The following is a 13,773-nucleotide window of genomic DNA, read 5'->3' as shown; positions in this document are numbered from 1 at the left end:
CATTAGCGGCTCTACTCCACGCATGAGCGGCGGTGGCTGACGCGGGGGTTGTGGCGCAGGTGCTGAACCGCACCATGGACCCGCGGACGTACGACACGGCGCAGCCGCTGATCGCGTCGCTGCCCCAGGTGCCGCTGCTGCCGCAGCAGATGCTGCCGTCGCGCTCGTCGCGCAAGGACTGCATACGGCTGCGCGGGCTGCCCTACGAGGCCCAGGTCGAGACCATCCTCGAGTTCCTGGGCGAGCACGCGCAGGCCATCGTCTACCAGGGCGTGCACATGGTCTACAACGCGCAGGTGGGCGCCCCGGCGAGATGCTTGCAGGAGCGAGCCTTTTTATCCCTGCTGCGTGTTTTTATTATTCAACGTAGATGTCACTTAACCACTTTTACTGTTCAGTATGGATACTTGTTTACACAAAATATCCCTAAAGGCCCTCACGACTGCAGGTTCACTCAGTCGCTACAATTACAAATAGCGCCTGAATGCACAAAGCTAAACTAAACTATGTTAAATTTTTAACTGAGTTTTATTTTTAGTATTTTCTAATATTGTTATGATTATTGTCAATTATTATTAGCTTTTTTTACTTATTTTAACGGCGACCGGCTATACTCACGCTTTGCACCATGTACACTAAGAGGAAGCCAACTGGCCGGGTTCGAAGACGGCCACTAAATTGTGGCGCTGTCGCTGACGCGGAGAGAGAAATTCATTTCAGGCACGGTCAGTGACCTGCGAAGAAACTATAGTCGAGCAGTGTTCTCGCGCCATTCGCCGGTCCCTTCTCGAATTGCAGAATTAAGAGAGAGAGAGAGAGAAAAAAAGAGAGACATTATTTGACGTATGATTAGGACGGGCAGTGAAAACTGCGCACTTACTTAATGGAAATAGCGAACGAGATGGAAAGCGAGCCAAGAGGAAATGGCTGTCACTTGCGAAGAAAGCGAGATGGAAAGGAAAAGGAAAAAAACGGAAAGCTCGCCGCAGCATCCGCACTCAAACCAACGACCTCCAACTTTGTTGTTTGTTTGTTTGCGTGCTCACGCAGTAACTGCATTTGCTTGTGGTAGTGGCCACGTTATTGAAATATTTTCTTCTTGGTCAGATCGTACCACGTTCAATAGGCTAAGCAATTAGTTTTAAAATTTCGCAATTTTTTGGTCATGAGAAGTGTCCTGAATTCTCTTCTGTCATGTTGCTTCTATCAAGTGAAGAATGTGCGGCGGGAGCGAGGCTCTTGCCAATTGAACGAATGCCTAAGCTTCTGCCAGGCTACCCGTGAGTGCCGCGCATCTTGATGCGAACTGTAACAACTGTTCTTCAAGCCTCCTGCACTGCAACTTTCAAAGCGCCGTTGCTTTCAATCTGGCTCTCTTAGCTCTCTTCCTGCGTGCTAACTTCTACCGCCAAAATATCTGGCACAATGCGACACGTTGCTTCATATTCGGCCAGCGGGGAAGCGACGCACATAATGGACCCTCCCACTGGACATTTAATAAATGTGCGCCCATTTAGCACATGCTAGAGGATAGGCAGCTGGGCTACAGTTGGCGTATAACGGAAGGAACGATGCGAAATGGTGGAAACACGGAAGAAACAGTGCGAAACAGGCGCCGTCTTAGCCTTTTTTATTCTTACGCACAGGTCGATTACTTGTTCCTCACTTTCTTTTCCATGTTTCGTTCCTTAGCAGGTACGCCTAGATGGTTCAGAAGAGCACGTTGCTGGGCTAGTTGGTGCTGTTTCATCGTGGTGGAGCAGCGCAAAGGACGGGACACAAGAAACAAGGAAGGAACAGCGCCTGTATGCGTTCTTCCTTGTTTCTTGTCTCCCGTCCTTTGCGCTGCTCCACCACGATACCACGACGCCTAGATGGACAGTTTATGCTCGCTGCTTCATGCACTACAAACATACAAGCCGTGAGCGTTTCGCCTTTATCTCACTATACAGAAGAAAACCTATGTTACTGTTTTCATTTTTGCCTAGTAACTTACTGTTCGTCAATCACCAATTCAGGGGCACCATTCCGTCGACCAAGCCGCACAGCGAACTGGTAGCATGTCCGTTCACGCACAAGCTCGAACGAAAGAGGCTTCGATTTTATTGTGCGATGTGGAGCGCTGTAGGTCACTCTAAGAACTTTTTGTTTTTTCCACGCAAAGAGTTTCACTTCCGACATCAGCCCAGGTCATGAGTTTCGAGTGATACCAGTCGCATTTCCAGCGTAGTCCACGAAATTCGACGTGGCCCACCACGACGCCGTGAACCTCCAGCGAATCCCAGCGAGCACCAGTGTCGTTAGTGAAAACCAGCATGGAGAGCATACCGGCCTTGCACTAGAAGACACCGAAGGACGCTGGTTTTGCAAAACGGAAGCAAAAGAAAAATAAAAGAAAGCCCGCGAGGCACTTGTTCTGGACTTTGCGGTACGCTAAGGTTTACAGCTGTCGCGCTGCTGAGTACCATTATTTCGGTCTTTGTTGCCTTGTCTTGGGTAGTTCTAGCCGTTTCTACGCTGCTGTCGAAGTTGGCGCAACCACTGCCGGTTCCAGGTGTCAGCTAAAGAAAGAAGGCGCGTTTAGCGATACAGTAAGCTTTCACCGCAGCACCGGCGCACCGGGGAAGGCGCCATACAGCTATCGGCCGACACTATACCAGCTGCGAGCATGCGCGCGTGCATATAGAGCGCTTCTGGAGCGCGCTCGTGTCTCGGTCCAGGGGCAGCCATCCGGCGAGGCCTTCATACAGATGGACTCGGAGGACTCGGCCTTCCTGGCAGCCCTGCAACGCCACCACCGCTACATCATGGGCAAAAAGCCGCGCTACATCGAAGTGTTTCAGTGCTCCATTGACGACATGAACCTGGTGCTCACGGGAGGCATCCCAGTACAAAGGCCCCTGCTCTCTCCAGGTAAGCCCCGAGTGCGTGACCCGTCGTCGCGCTACCTCTCTCTCTGGCTGAGTGCAGCAAATGGTCGTTCGGTGCCGTACAAATATATACGAGGCTGTTCGCCGGCCCTTGGAAATAAAGGCGTTGCCGAGGACTGCTCTTAACTACTCGATTTTCTCTTCTTCCCGGCCGAGAGCGCTTCGCTTGGTTTCTTTTTCCTCGTACGTACGCCGTCATAACTGGGCAGGAAAGCGCGCTGCGCGGCGTACGAACAGGCCCGAAGGGCAGCCGTCGCTTTGCACGGCCATTTTTCAATGCTAGCTGAGATATATCCGGCTCAAGGCCGATTCGCTTGAGAGGTGTAATGCAATGCTTCCTTCACTTTCTGCACTGGCTTGGCTATCGGCGCAGGCTGCCTGCTGAGAGAGCTGTGCACCTTGAGTGCGTACCTGTGTCGGAATTCAATATATAGCCTAGTCGGGTATTACACGCGAATTCTGCAGTTTGTGTTTGGCGAAACGATGTAGCCTTTTGTGGTCTTTCTCTCTCACCAGTACTTTCAGTGCGCAGCATTAAGATCACTCATGCGGGTTCTTTTTTTTTCTTTTTTTTTTGGTTGGTAGCCAGACAGAGGGTTGACCGTTTCGTGGTAGGGACTGCTAGAAAACGGCATGGTGCACGAGCCCTGTTGAAGCAGCACGGGAAATGCCTTGTCGATAGGATGGAACGGACGCACTGGAAGAACACGGAAGCAGAAGCATTGGCGCCTCACGTAGTTGGTTCGCCTGATGAGCGATTTATATGTAAGCAGCCGCGTGTTCACTGACACGCTCCAATCCTTCCGTGTTCTTCCGCGCGGTCCCTGCATGCGGTTGGTGCATAGCACAGTCGGTGCACTCTGGCGCTGCCTCACTGTGTCTGCCTCGGGGTGGGGGGGCGCAGCGGCGGGGGCCATGCTGCCGCCGGCCCCGTACGGCGCCTATCCGTACGTGCAGCCTCCGGCGCCCGTGCTGCCGGCGGCCACCATGACCACCCTGGCGCCACGGGTGTCCACCTACTACCCGCCCATCTTCTACTGGTCCTACCCGAGCCCCCCGGTGTCCCCAACCACGTACTACCCCCACTCGGCAGGCCCCACCATGGTAATTTTGCGCGGCCTGCCGTATAGCTCCACGCCCCAGGACATTCTAACCTTCTTCCAGGGCTTTCCAGAGGTCAGGGCTTTTTCCTTCTTTTTCTCTTGGCTCTGCCGGGACACGGCGCCCCGCACGCCTCCTCCGCGGCGGGCAGGAAGCGGGGACGCCCTCCGTGCACCCGCTGCTCGCTCGCTGCACCGATCAGGGCAGTGCAACCTCCCCCGTCTGCCGTGCAGTCAGCGTATACCTCAGGTTGCGTGGTGTGCTGGGCGGCGTGTCTCGGCGGTGTGAATGTGTGTGCATTGGTTTGTCGGAACGTGGGAGATGCTGGTGTGCGGGCTGTATTTTTTTTTAATCTTCCTACTAATCTCGGCTGTATTAACGCTTCGTGTGTGGAACTGTGGCTGCTACCGACTGTTGGCTGGTGTATGTTGCTGATGCGGACGCGCCGGTCTGGAGGGCTCACTCACGCAGTTGGGACGGGGTGTGGCAGAGCATGCGTACTACACAGGGCCGAGGCCTTGGTCTGTCCCCTCCTCTTCTCTTTCCCTCTGCAAACCGGACGCACAGCGGTGGCGACTCTGCGCCGAGTTGGTCGGAAGCTCAGAAGCCTGAGCAGAGACTGTCGCCGCCTCTGCGCAGCTTGTTGCTGTGTCTTATTTGTTATCATCGGCGGTATAGCCTTAACACCAGTATTGTTTTCGTTCTCTCTTTGGCCCCACTGTAGTAAATGTCATGTTTGAAACTTTTTCTTCCTTTCCGAGTGGCTTCAGCTGTAGTTGCGTCTTGTGCGAAACAACCGTCACCAGGGACTGCCGACTGCGGCCCGAAATATCAGCACACAAGAGTAGATGTGTCGCGCCAAAATGCTGCCAGCGTGTCCCGAAAACGTGGCTTCCCATGACCTGCTAGCGAACGCCTTAATCACTGCCGCGCACAGACGCGCACATATCCGCTGACAGGCAAGGTGCGTTCATAACTCTCTGCGCTGCGCCGCCATGGAAATCCGCCGGCGAAGCTTACTGCCTCTCTGAGAGCGCTGCCGTCAGGTGCCTAGTGCACGAAACTGTTACGGACGTCGTCAACGTAAGAAACGAACGGGGCGACCAAGGCGCCGTCCAGTCACAAGCCTTTCTTGCGTCGCACTTGTACCCTGAGCAGCTGGCGCCATTATGTAGTGAAGCTTCCACTAGAATCGCAGTGCAATTGGTAGCGGTTCTTTTGTAGCTACTCCTCCACAAAGCGTAAAGGTCGGGGCAATGCGAGACTAGAGAATCAGAAGCTCGGCTTCAGTTTTTTTCCTCTTGTCATGCGCAGCCGTGAGCCATCCATATCGTGTCAAACTGCAGTTGTAGTCAGGAGTGGCCGAGTCGAGGAGTGAGCGGAGATGGATATAATTGTTAGAGTCAGGGTTACCTTAGTCTACTCTTTGTTTTCTAGAACATTCTTGGAAGGTGGCGTACGCTATGAAATGTCGTTGCAGAAAGAGAACCCGCCAAAAATTGAGCGACGGTCTAAACGTATCGTTGCCGCTGCTTCCGGTGTGTATACATGAGCGTCGCGTTGCCCATCGCGGCGATGGAAGTGTAACGCGAGGTGCCACCACAAATGCGTGCGCTGTAATGCCCGTGCCCTATGGGCCCTGTTTCGCGGCGTTCTAAAAAGTGACGCAAACGTGTGTGTTAGCTTGTGAGGGCCCGTTATTCAGGCTTCGTTACGACGCTCGGACGCTCGACTGTGTAATCCCAATGTGTAGGCTTTTGCGGCTCTTCTGTGATTTTTACGATGTTACCCGGGAAAGCCATCAGGCTCGTCATACGGCTCCTTGGGACGCCTATAGCTGCCGGATCTGATTTTTGACCCTTGAAGACGCGAAGTGAGGTGCGTATGTTTGTGCTCATGTGCTGATATTTTGGTGCCGATAGAGCGAAAATTCATTCGAAGCTAACTGAACGGTAACAGCTTAACCGTGTCACCGTTGTCAATTGCAAAATCTTAACAGGCGTTCATTGAAATGCGAACGGGATCAGGCTGGCCACAGGGGCGGATTTAAGTGGAATGTACAACGCGTGTACATTCACAGCCGTGCCCATTTTGTCGACAAAAGAGCTCAGATAATGCATTGTGCAAGCAGGACCGCCTCAAGCATTGCCCACAAATCCACCCCTGACTAGCTACAAGTAACCGTGAGTCCATTTTCGCCCGTATTACTGAGGCGTTTATATTACACGAAAGCGTGCCGGCGTGCATGAACGCGCTTGCATAAAGTGTATAGCGTGTCCTGTGCATGCCAGGATTTTCGTCCAGACGCGGTTAGCACGGTTTTGGCGTAGAGAAAGGCAATACACCATAGAGCGGCTATGCGACCTAGTTTTATCTGCATCATTCTTTCTTTTGCAATGTCGATTCAACAGCCCTTTTGCCTATTACTGGAAAATTTGCTCTGACGTCACAGCAGCAAAACACGTTGAGGGGCAAGTTGGCGTATAGCTTGTAGAAAATTAAGCGAAAAAAAAAAAATTACCGATGATTACGTTACTTCCTAATGCGAAATTTGAGCGCAGCAAATAAGCTGTTTCACCTTTTCGATAGTGAGTCAACCCCAGCTGCGGAGTTGGTTTCAGGGACAACGCCGCCGATGCCGACACAAACAATATGATACCCTCGCTTCCGCAGCGCTAAGAACCAGGTCTAGCCGTGGGAAGGTGGTCACGTATTCGTCGACGTGCCGGGGCCTACGTGAAATAACCGGCGCGTCGGCAACTGAAGAGCACCCTATCCGCCACACAAGAACAGGGGGGGGGGGGGGGGGACCCTTTCCTCCTCTTTCTGCATGGCGGCGACGGTGTTCTATGCAGTCACGTTATCTTGACTCTTTAGCGGCGTCAGCGGCATCCAGCGGTATCAGTCGGTCGTTATCAGTCGGTCGCTGCTAGCGCTGGGGGGATGAAAGGGGGGCGGAGCTGGTTACGAGGCCGACGACGACGCGAAACCCAGGAACGGACGCCAAAGAGCTGCGCTCTAAAAAACGACAGTACACAGGCAAGGAAAGACGCGACACATGGGATGTTTGCGCCTCTATTCATACCAGAGAGAGAGAGAGAGACTTCAATGAATAAAGGAAGGGTATGCCTGGTTATGGGCCTGGCATGCTACTCCAGAAGCGATTGATACCAGAGGCGATTGATTATTGTATAGGCATGAGATGACTGGGGGGTGGGGATGAAGTAAATGGGCTCGCGCGAAAACATGAAATGTAATGGAAGGTGTACTTGTGAGTTAACAATGTCTATAGCAGATCTAAGAACGCACTTTAGTTTTTATGAATTTTCGACGATGAGGTGCTAACACGGGCACTTTCACTTTTCCTGATATAGTACACCTCTGTCAATTCAGGCGCAATCGTGTTTTTGCTCCTGATCAGGATACCAGGTTCTTGAAAGCTTGCTTCACATATGTTCTGTTCTTCCTTCCCGCAGTCCGTATAATAACGTGGTAAACGTGACCCTGTGCCATTCTTCACGATAGTTTATGTTCTCGTAGGCGGTCACTGATACATCGGCCGGACTGACTGATGTACACTTTCTCACATGTTAGCGGGATTGGATAAAAAACGCCGACAGCACACTTCACACAAAGATTTCCGTACTTCGTTTGACATTTTATTTTATTTGTATTATCAGATTCAGTCATGCTGAACAGTGATGCGAGTTTTCGGGGGGGGGGGGGGGGGGGGGCAGAAAAAAACGGAAACTTGACAGCCGCATGCTTCAGGTTTACCACATCACTGTAAGGACTGCGGGAAGAAAGAACAGAATAACAGCAGATATGTGAAGTAAGGCTTGAAGAAACTTATATCCCGATCAGTAGCAAGGACACCATTGCACGTGAATTGATATACAGGCGTACCACGTAAGGAAAAATGTGAGTGCCCGTTTTAGCACCCCATCGCTGACAAGTCATAAAAATGAAAGTGCGTTCTTAGATCTGTTTTAGAAAATGTTGATTCACGTGTATAGCTCTTTGCATTTCGTGTTCTCACGTGTGCCCATAAACTTACCTTTCCCCTTATCTCCTCACCTGATGGCTATATAATCGCTGGCCTTTAGTATTTATTTATTTATCGTAAGGACCCAGAACTATATATATATATTTATTTATTTTTTTTTTTGGGGGGGGGGGGTGAATTTGCAGCACGATTACAAATGGCAGAGAATTACAAGTGGCTAAGTGAGGTTCACTACTGAGCGCAAGAGCAGAATAATAAAGAACTGTGCAAACAGGTCGGTACTAAGAGCAACCTCTGGTATCGTTCAACATATCATAAAGAACAACAGAAGGTACAGAAAGTAAAAGGGACCGGGAAAAATGTAACGGCATTCATCGCTCGTACATGAATCAAACGATATATGGCGCGTTTTCTGTGTTCAAAGATGCTAGTAAAGCTTTTGAGAAGACGGTTCAGTACAGCTGACAATGCTTGGTGGTAATCTGTTCCATTGAATTATTGCTAACACCAGCGGCGAGTTCAGATATTTTACTGTGCGAGTGAAAATCGGGCGGACTTTATGTGCGTGATCCCGGCGAGCTGGGCAATGGGGCGCAGGAAAGATATGATTCCGGGTAGAATCGCTGGACGCTGTGGTATAACGTATGAACGTATGGGCAAACCTTCTACGCGTGGCAATAGGTTGAATATTCAGGGTGCGCTTCAGAAATCGTTGCCATTCAGTTGCAAGTAGCTCATGGCGCGTCGTTCCATCGTCTGTGTGCTGTCTCTTTTTATTTTTGCGATTCATCTTCTACAAACGTATCAGCAGTTGATTTACTTTCCGCATCACAGTTATGTTACTCCAGCACATGGGAGTTCATAGTTTAGGAGTACGTCAACCTCTGATCCTCTCTCTCTTAAGCGCGGGTATTGTTAAGGCTATAGAAGTGAGCGACGGCGAGGACAGTGACATGAAGTAAACGCGTGCGCTGTGCTGTGACGTGTGTCTCGCTCGTCCCTGTTACAGTGCCAAGTTCATTGCTGACGTATAAGGCCAGCAGCGCTTTGTCGGAGCCAGATGCGAAAGCCGGCGCAATGTTTCTTCGTTGCTGCACGATTTTGCGACACCACATCCACATTTAGTTCGTTGAGGCACATGAAGCCACTCGGAATGCTAGAACTTGCGTTTCGGCGGTTTTCACTAATTGGCGCGAATAAAGTGCAGAGACGACAAAACAAATGCCGCAAGAAAGACAAAAAAAAAAAACACGCGCTCTTATATAGAAAAAATGGACTGGCTTAGCTTATGGTTAAGCCTAGGATGCGAAGCATACCGCCGGCGGAGGCTGCGCGTCCGCAAGCGAGCGCACGAGTTGAGCCCCAGCTTTCACAGCTGTTGTGACGTCAGCGCCCCTAGCGGAAGGAGCGGGAGTTAGGCCGCCGGTGGAGGCTGCGCGTCCGCAAGCGAGCACACGAGTTGAGCCCCAGCTTTCACAGCTGTTGTGACGTCATATCACGTGGTGCGCCGATGTAGGTCAAGTGGTAGCTACGCGGCCGCGCGCGGCGCAGCAAGGAAGAGCTCGGTTGTGCGTCTAGTATGCTTCGCATAAAAAGAAAAGCGGAATGGGTAGATTCCGAAAGCTGCTCGGAGAAATGGGTTCGGGGCTTTGTGAGCCTTTCACCTTCTTGTCTGGCCTTCGTTTGCCCTTGCGTGCTACTTATCGCGTCTGCGACCACAGTTTTGCGACGCGCACAGTAGGCAAGAAAAACTGTATGCAGCTTTTTTTTCTTGTGTTCTTCCTGGGGTGCTTCTTTATTATTCTTTGTTCTTTTTTCGTGCTGGGGGGGGGGGGGGGGGGCGGAGTGAACGCCGCATCAAATTTCATGCCGTTTCAACGACCAACTAGCTGTACAACGTACAAACTTCCCATTTTTTTCTCCCGTTGCTAGATTAGGTGCAACTCGCGTGAAAAAAGAAAATCAAGAAGAATGAACTCTCGCCTGCATGCAAAGTACAGCCTATAAAAACCTGCGACAGTGCATAGTGTTAGTCAACGAGCGTCATAGCGTAGTTTATTCAGCCTATATTGTTTACGGACACTAAACATATTGGAAAGATAGAGATAAAGATGTCGCGCATATAGATGGCAGGAAGCAAGATAAAACTGAGGTGTCACTGCTAGCTACTCAATAATACATCTTTAACTCGGCCTGACGGCGTGGATCTCAGCTGCTGTCGGCGACACCGCACACCCAGAGATGGATGGTGGCGCAAGAAATGGCGTATCGTACTTAATGACTTCACACGCCATTTTCGCGCTTGCAAATGGCGTCTGAGTTCGAAAAACAGAGGGAACAGCACTGTGGAAAGAGTCGGTTAGCGCAGAGAGGGGAAAGCAGAGTTGCCGAGGGATGTGTACATATGTATTGCGTGGAGACGAGGTAAAAGTGAAACAGTGGGCAGAGCGCTCTGTTCAGTGATTTTGGAGACTTCGATGTCATGCAAGCCCCATGGTTAGTCTTTTGCTTGCAGCTGCCGAATACTAATACGAGTTATGCTTACATAGTTACAGCTGCATTGCACGAAGGTTAGGTCAGTGTTACCTACAATTCTTTTTTTTTTTTGTCTACAGAGAAATCTTCAGCCCTGTGCTGTCTTTCTGCATTGCAGCGACTAGCGACGAACGAATTGCAATACGCTGACTGGTGCCAAGGAAACCTATCTCTGTCAGCAGTGAATCAACCGTCCGTGCATTAGTGTTTTTCGAGTCGAATGCGATTAGGAGACGGCAGTTCAGTCGCTTGCATTAGCCTGCTATAGAGTTACTTATCAGGGATGAATTCAACTTAATGACCTCAACATGGACGGTCGACTCGTCGTTTTCTTTTCTCTAACATTTGCAATAAACGCGGCGTTGGACGGTTTTGGACGGTTTTATAAATTTACATGTACATTTCATAAATTTGCCTGCCACGACTAACTATTTAGGACCACCTCGCTAACTCGAATACCCCAGAATCAGTGTTAGCGCGACTGTTGTGCAAGTGTCAGCAGGCGTACAGGTGCGGTCAGTACTTCCCCATTTCGTCATCCGGGTACAATAACAGCCACAGCTAGGGTGTGGCCGGGCGGGTGGCAGTCCTCCCTCGCCGCCACCAGCCTCGCCGGAGGAGAGAGAGTGAACGCGGCGCCTCTCTGCGCAGCTCACGGCTGACTGCATCCAGATCCAGCGTAACTCGGACGGGCGCCCCAACGGCGAAGCCGTCGTGACCTTCCCGAGCCGCGCAGAAGCCGAGCGAGCCATCCAGGAGAAGAACCGCCAGAACATCGGCAGCCGCTACATCGAGCTGTTCATGGCGTGATGACCGGTGCGCACCTAGCGGCGGCGGCGCCCAGGAATGCTCTCGGGTCCAGCGACTCGCCTCATCAGCGCCGAACTGCCACGTTGTCTCTAAATGGAGGAGTAGTCCTTTGTCCCGGTTTGGCTCGGCGAGTGGGCCGAGCCCCTTCGGATGCGGTCCAAGCCCGCGTGACCCATCGTCTGAGTTGCCTGTCTTTCTCTCCCCTCCACATCCGCGATTTTGTATTTTTAGCTTACTTTTGCTATTGTTCCTTTGTTGTTGTTCTTTTCTTCAAGCGCCTCTTTAATGTTACGAGTGTCCTTGAACTTCCACTTCCTTTTTTTTTGTCCCGAGTGATAGCGCACAGCGCGCGAGGTTGACTACCCCACGTGCGGACCAAGACACCTCGATGCGAGGCTTTGTTTTATCGTACTGTGCCTGCTCTTTCTTGAGACACCCGCAAAGATAACAGCAAAATCACGCTGGTCTTCCCATAGTTGCGTTCAGTATCATTATTAATCAAACTGCAACCTTAAGTGTGTTTGTGGTCCTTGACAAAGACCCCAGCCTCTGTCCACTCTCAAGTGTCTCTGCCGCGCCATCATCCGACCGTGCCGCACGGTTCCCTCGTGAACGTCGTCCCCCAAACATGTCGCGTTGAGACAAGCCATTTGGCCGTTGTACAACGCGTGTGCATTCACAAAACGTGCCTTGTCCCTCTTTCGGGGAGCCATCCTGGCGCCGGCGTGCAGCCCAAGAGGCCTATTTCTCGCCAAGGAGTGAGGGCGCCACCTCGCAGGTCGCTCCGCCCCATCAAACTCATTCCGCGCGCTTGTGCAGGCGCCTCATCGCCTCGTGATAGGCGGGATGGTTTCTTTTCCGTGTTTCCGTTTTTTTTTTGTTCGTTTCAGTGTTGTCGACCCATACACGTCCGTCCAGCTACCGACCATATTATGCATTTCTGAGCGGCGTGTTAGAAGCGAGAAAGGAGAGCTGCGGGGCAACAGTATTCACCTTTGCCCCTCCCAGTGTGTGCCTGTTCTGTATGTGCGCGCGTGCCTTCATGCGGTTCCTGAAAACCGCCTGTTTGTTGTCGTCCACAAAGAAAAAAAAATGGCCGCGGACACAGTGCAAGACGTAAAAAAAAGCAACCATGCAAGCGGCGGCGCCGAACGCCGTGGTTCCGTGTGACCCTACTGTTATTTATTTACGAAGCAGTGCAATTGTGTAACTCCTCCTGCCCATGTGGCGCTTGCAAAGCGAGTGTCCGATCTCGTGCGCCTGTGTGCGTTGCTAGGCGCGATCACCGCGCACCCAGTGGCGGAGCAGGGCGCCAGCCGCCTTGGCGACTTTGGGTCGCCATCCGGGCGCCGACGCACGCCGGTTTGGAACAGTGGCGCCACGAGATGGCGCTGTCCGCGCCGCCCGCAAGTCCCCGGCAGTGCTCTAGTTCGTAAAACGAAAGCTAGTGCTGTGTTTTCATCGTGCTCTTCTGCTCTTCTTTGTTTTGACTCTTTGTCACTAGCCTGCCACGCTGCCAATGCGGCCTTTTCTCGATAGCACCAAGTGCCGTTGCGTTTTTTCTTGTGTGTGCGTGTTTTTGTCGACCGTCAAACTCGGTGTTTTATTTGTGTTTAATTGCAGTGATAATCATACACCAGGCCTCTCTTTTTTTTTCTCTATCTCTTTATCTCTCGTGTTTTTGCCCACTTGTTTAGCAGAGTGCCTTAACGAATTGCTTTATATTGCTCTTGTGTGTTTCGCCTCTGCAGTGTGCGTGCGCGTATGATATTTTTCTCCTCAGTGTATATATACTATGCTTCGTTTGCACCTGCCCCTTTTCCTTCCCCAAACCGATTTCACCTACTATAAATGTAGTAAATGTGTACATATATACACCACCACTTTTCAACGCCGTGACATGGACTCCACCGACCGTCTCGGTCGGCTGGATTTTGTCTCACAGTTGAAACCTTAGTCGACGTTTATGTCTCGCAAAACCAGTTATGTGTTGTCGTCCGTAAGCTCGTCCGTGTTCACACACAAAAAAAAACTCAAAAGAAAAAAAAGTGAAAAATTCTCAAAAAAAGAGAAAACATTGAAAGAGCTGTCTGGCTTCTGTCAATAAAGAACGTAACTAAAACTGTGTGCTGCCTGCGCATTATGCGGACTGCGCGAACGCGTGTCCAGCTTCTGCAAGTGTTGTCATTTGAACCTGAGTGCGGCCTTGCCAGGAACCCACATTACCGCTCCCACATTGCGCCATCGTGGTGCGCACAGGGAACCTGCACCTTAACAGACATCCTGTAGCGTGTGTAGCAAGAAAGGAGGACAAAAGTTCGATCAGGGCTATAGGGCGACTCATTGCGAAAATGAACGAAAACGAGAACAAGAAAAAGGCACGCACAAGAC

General features: G+C 51.3%; 1 protein-coding gene across 5 annotated transcripts in view; it reads left to right on the top strand.

The window, feature by feature from the left end:
* fus (epithelial splicing regulatory protein fusilli) overlaps positions 1-13,504 on the top strand; it is a 111,920-nt gene extending 98,416 nt beyond the window's left edge. The window contains exons 10-13 of one of the 5 annotated variants that reach the window (XM_089579724.1): positions 60-296; positions 2,721-2,913; positions 3,835-4,034; positions 11,224-13,504. In XM_089579724.1, coding sequence (XP_089435850.1) covers positions 60-296; positions 2,721-2,913; positions 3,835-4,034; positions 11,224-11,382 — 789 coding nt within the window. In that variant the 3' untranslated portion in view covers positions 11,383-13,504. Of the gene's footprint in view, positions 1-59; positions 297-2,720; positions 2,914-3,834; positions 4,107-11,223 lie in introns of all 5 variants that reach the window. The other 4 variants (XM_089579723.1, XM_089579726.1, XM_089579725.1 and 1 more) reach the window with 4 other exon arrangements.
* The last annotated feature ends 269 nt before the right edge of the window (positions 13,505-13,773 follow it).

The sequence above is a fragment of the Amblyomma mixtum genome, chromosome 3 (assembly GCF_055824585.1).
Source record: "Amblyomma mixtum isolate Tamu chromosome 3, ASM5582458v1, whole genome shotgun sequence".
In the NCBI taxonomy this organism is placed as follows: domain Eukaryota; kingdom Metazoa; phylum Arthropoda; class Arachnida; order Ixodida; family Ixodidae; genus Amblyomma; species Amblyomma mixtum.
Note: the sequence above shows the minus strand (reverse complement) of the source record. Positions and strands in the feature narration are given on the sequence as shown.